Genomic DNA, 3,771 nt, shown 5'->3' with positions numbered 1-3,771 from the left:
CCAGTACAAGCGCTAGCCAATCAACCGCGTGCCAAGCTGGGAGAAGCCGACCGCAGTTCATTTCCCTCATATTCCAAACGAGATATTACGGTAGCAAATCACCCGGTTCTTTTACGACCAGAACTATTTACCGGGATACAAACCGGAGGAACCAGGCATGGAGGGAGGTGGCAGAGACAGTGGGTGAAACTGGTAGGTTTTCGCCTGTTTGGGGATTTTATATCCAGTTTACTTCGTTTTAACATTGCTATTGCTTTGTATGTCGGGGGAAGGGGAGATTCATGTGATTGGTTGTTGGTCGCATTGCTCCTAAAAAATCGCCAAGCTTCGGACACGCCCAGCATCAAGATTTTTCAAGATTTTTTTTCATGCCTGTGTGTGGACGGGCCGTAATACTTTGTGTGGATGCTATGGATACTTTCTAATGAGATATTTTGAGTTCAGAACCAATAGAGTGCTTCAGGATTGAGTCTGAAGTTAGCTTTGTTACCACTTCCCGTTAACTCGCCTTGAAGTCAATGGCTTTTTGAATGGCTTTTTGGTTCGATGACTCCAAACAAAACCTTAAGATATTAAAACATTTTGTCCTGCAAAATAAAATATGGCATTAAATGACCCACTTTTAACGTGATATATTTTTTCAAGAGTTATCACTTTACTTTTTGCATTATTACTTACATTTTTATTCTATTTTATCTTTATTTTTTACTTCGCCTGAATTTCCCCACGGAGATAAATAAAGTTCCATCTTAACTTTGGAGATGTCCCGATCCGATCACGTGATCGGGGATCGGAGCCGATCACGTGATTTTCAAAAGATCGGAATCGGGAGAAAAAAATCGGGGATCGGGATTTTTTATTTTTTATAAATACTTTTTTAAAATTTTGTATTCAATGTTACAAACAAAAATGACCATGTTCAAGTCTTAAAGTCATCCTGAGGCCTTAGTTTTGGTTTCAAATGACAGAACATCATGTATGTGTTGCTTCTTTGGGGCTTGTTTTCATAGACCTGCTTATTTCTCTCTCTGGCAACAGAGTGGGCGCAGTGTCTAATTGTAGCAGTAAGCTAACGAGTACTGATAAGCTTTATTTTGTTTTGATCCAATGCTGCACAACTGAACTGATCCAATGCTGCTGTGAAAGAAAGAAGCTATATCCATGTTGGATAGAATATCCAATTTAAATTAAAAAATAACCTTAAGGGACAACTTGAATGCTTTTTTTTCTCTTAATGCATTGCATAAAGATCGGATCGGGAAAAATCGGTATCGGCTAATTGTCAAAATCAAATGATCGGAATCGGATCGGGAGCAAAAAAAGGGGATCGGGACATCCCTAATAAAAAAAGAAAACAGATATTGTGCATTCATGTAATGCATAGTCTATGATGTGGCTGAGGTGAAGTGATTTTTTCGCAGGGCCCGAGTTAAGAAATAAAAACACCCTGTTTGGTAAATGTTAATTTGATAGTGGCTTCGCGTGAATCCTGTATCAGAGGAAGGGTGAGGTGGTATGACAGTGACTGGGAGAGGGATGAATTTGTCTTGATTTGATTGATAAACTAAATAGTTAGAAACAGCTCTTACCAGCGATGATGACGAGCGCAGTGAGGCAGGAGAAGGAGGAAACGTCGAGCTTCATGCGATGAAGGCTCTGAGAGAACTCTAAAATGGAGTCGATCCAGTCCCCGAAGCCCCGGACGCACTGAGCTCTGTGAAGCACCGCTCCGCTGCAGAACACCAGCTTCTGCAGGTCAGGGTCCGAGCTTTAGGAAACACATAAGAAACATTCTGTTATCCAGGGCTGAGGGAAGTCACGGGTCCGCAGAGAGAGGGAACAACGAGGCGGCTCATTTACGAGAAACAAAATCACATGTAGGAAAGAAAACGTCTAAAGGGAAACTGTTACCAAAATCAAACGGTACTTTTACCTGAAAGAAATATGAATTTAATCTGAGTTTATTTCTGGTAAATGTAGGAGTTTGTAATCTGAGGGAAATATTGAGGGTTTTCTCCTTTAATATTATTTTCTCTATTGCAATTTTAGGACTTTATAAACTCGTAAAATATCTTCTTTAACTTTTATCTTAAAAAGTTAAAAAACTTCTAACTTTATTTCGGGTGTTTTCGGACTGGAGAGTATTTGATTTGATCTGAAATGTGTAATCCTTCTGCTGGGAATATAATAATAATGCTTTATCGTAGGGCTGAACAATTCATTCGAATTTTAACGCAATTATCAAATATACAAATCGCAGAAAGTGCGAATTAAATCTTGGAAATTCGAAGTAAAATCTTTTATTTTTCAAGTTTCTTTGTGGTTAAGTTCTTTATTGCACATATTCACATTTACCCAGGGCATCAGGAGAGAGGGGATGACGAGCAAAACACTTTAGATTTAAGTGGTACATTTAAAATGTTTTGTTTTTTCTGCAGCCTATGTATCTATGATTATTATTACTTTTTGTTTTGTTTTGTTACTTCCCATTGTAAAGAGTCCTTGGATTTCGTGAAAGGCGCTATATAAATTGAAATTATTATTATTATTATTATTAAAAGGATCAAAATCACAAATATACAAAAGGAAAATCGTGTAAAGGAAAACTGTTATCAAAATCAAAAGGTACTTTTACTAGAAAAATAAATATGAATTGAATCTGAGTTTATGTTTAGATGTTTCTGGTGAATGTAGGAAGAACACATATTCTTCTGTTTTTGTAAAAAGTACTAACTTGGAACTTTATTTTTAGTGTTTTCAAGTTTCTCTCTGGTTAATTCCTTTATGGATCATATCTATCCAGAGCATCAGGAATATGACACGATGAACATGCTCTCACCGATAGGCCAGCCTCAGGATGAAGAGTTCGACGAAGGCCGACTCGAGCAGCAGCTCCCGGTCCTCGAGGCAGAACTCTGAGAAACCCGGGATGTTCTGAGCCCAAACCCTCACCACCTCCGTGCAGGAAGTGAGCAGATCGTAGAACTGCTGCACGTCAGAGGAGTCCACCTTCTGGGTCGGACTCACCGCCGTCTCCTCGTACTGAAACAGGAAGGAAGCAGGGAAATGAGAGACATCATCTCTAACAGGTCGATGCCGCTTCAGGACGAAGACATTTGAATATTCTCTCATGTTATAACGTCATACAGAAAGACCTTGAAATGTGGGATCGGAAGAAATGTAACTATACTCTGAGATTTAGAGATGTCCTGATCCAATCACGTGATCGGGGATTGGAGCCGATCACGTGATTTTCAAAAGATCGGAATCGAGAGAAAAAAATCGGGGATCGGGATTTTTTTTTTTTTTTTTAAATACTTTTTTTATTTTTTAATTCAATGTTACAAAACAAAAATGACCATGTTCAAGTCTTAAAGTCATCCTGAGGCCTTAGTTTTGGTTTCAAATGACAGAACATCATGTATGTGTTGCTTCTTTGGGGCTTGTTTTCATAGACCTGGTTGCTTATTTCTCTCAAATCTGGCAACAGAGTGGGCGCAGTGTCTAATTGTAGCAGTAAGCTAACGAGTACTGAAAGCTTTATTTTGTTTTGATCCAATGCTGCACAACTGAACTGATCCAATGCTGCTGTGAAAGAAAGAAGCTATATCCATGTTGGATAGAATATCCAGTTCAAATAAAAAAATAACCTTAAGGGACAACTTGAATGCTTTTTTTTCTTTTTTTTCTCTTAATGCATTGCATAAAGATCGGATCGGGAAAAATCGGTATCGGCTAATTGTCAAAATCAAATGATCGGAATCGGATCGG

General features: G+C 38.6%; 1 protein-coding gene across 1 annotated transcript; it reads right to left on the bottom strand.

The window, feature by feature from the left end:
• Positions 1 to 1,476: 1,476 nt before the first annotated feature.
• On the bottom strand, positions 1,477 to 3,281 carry LOC104968304 (nuclear receptor subfamily 4 group A member 1-like). The gene is made up of 2 exons (XM_010797883.1): positions 2,840 to 3,281; positions 1,477 to 1,768 (listed from the first exon to the last, which is right to left on the bottom strand). The coding sequence occupies exons 1-2, from the start codon at positions 3,130 to 3,132 to the stop codon at positions 1,573 to 1,575; spliced, it is 489 nt and encodes a 162-aa protein (XP_010796185.1). The 5' UTR covers positions 3,133 to 3,281; the 3' UTR covers positions 1,477 to 1,572.
• Positions 3,282 to 3,771: the final 490 nt, after the last annotated feature.

This window comes from Notothenia coriiceps, unplaced genomic scaffold (genome assembly GCF_000735185.1).
Source record: "Notothenia coriiceps isolate Sejong01 unplaced genomic scaffold, NC01 NC01_scaffold00038584, whole genome shotgun sequence".
In the NCBI taxonomy this organism is placed as follows: Eukaryota; Metazoa; Chordata; class Actinopteri; order Perciformes; family Nototheniidae; genus Notothenia; species Notothenia coriiceps.
Note: the sequence above shows the minus strand (reverse complement) of the source record. Positions and strands in the feature narration are given on the sequence as shown.

Excerpts from the sequence above, each read along its gene's own strand:
- LOC104968304 (XM_010797883.1), bottom strand. The coding sequence starts at position 3,132 with ATGAGAGAATATTCAAATGTCTTCGTCCTGAAGCGGCATCGACCTGTT. Across the intron at positions 1,769-2,839 it reads ATCCTGAGGCTGGCCTATCG|CTCGGACCCTGACCTGCAGA; the intron begins GTGAGAGCATGT and ends TGTTTCCTAAAG.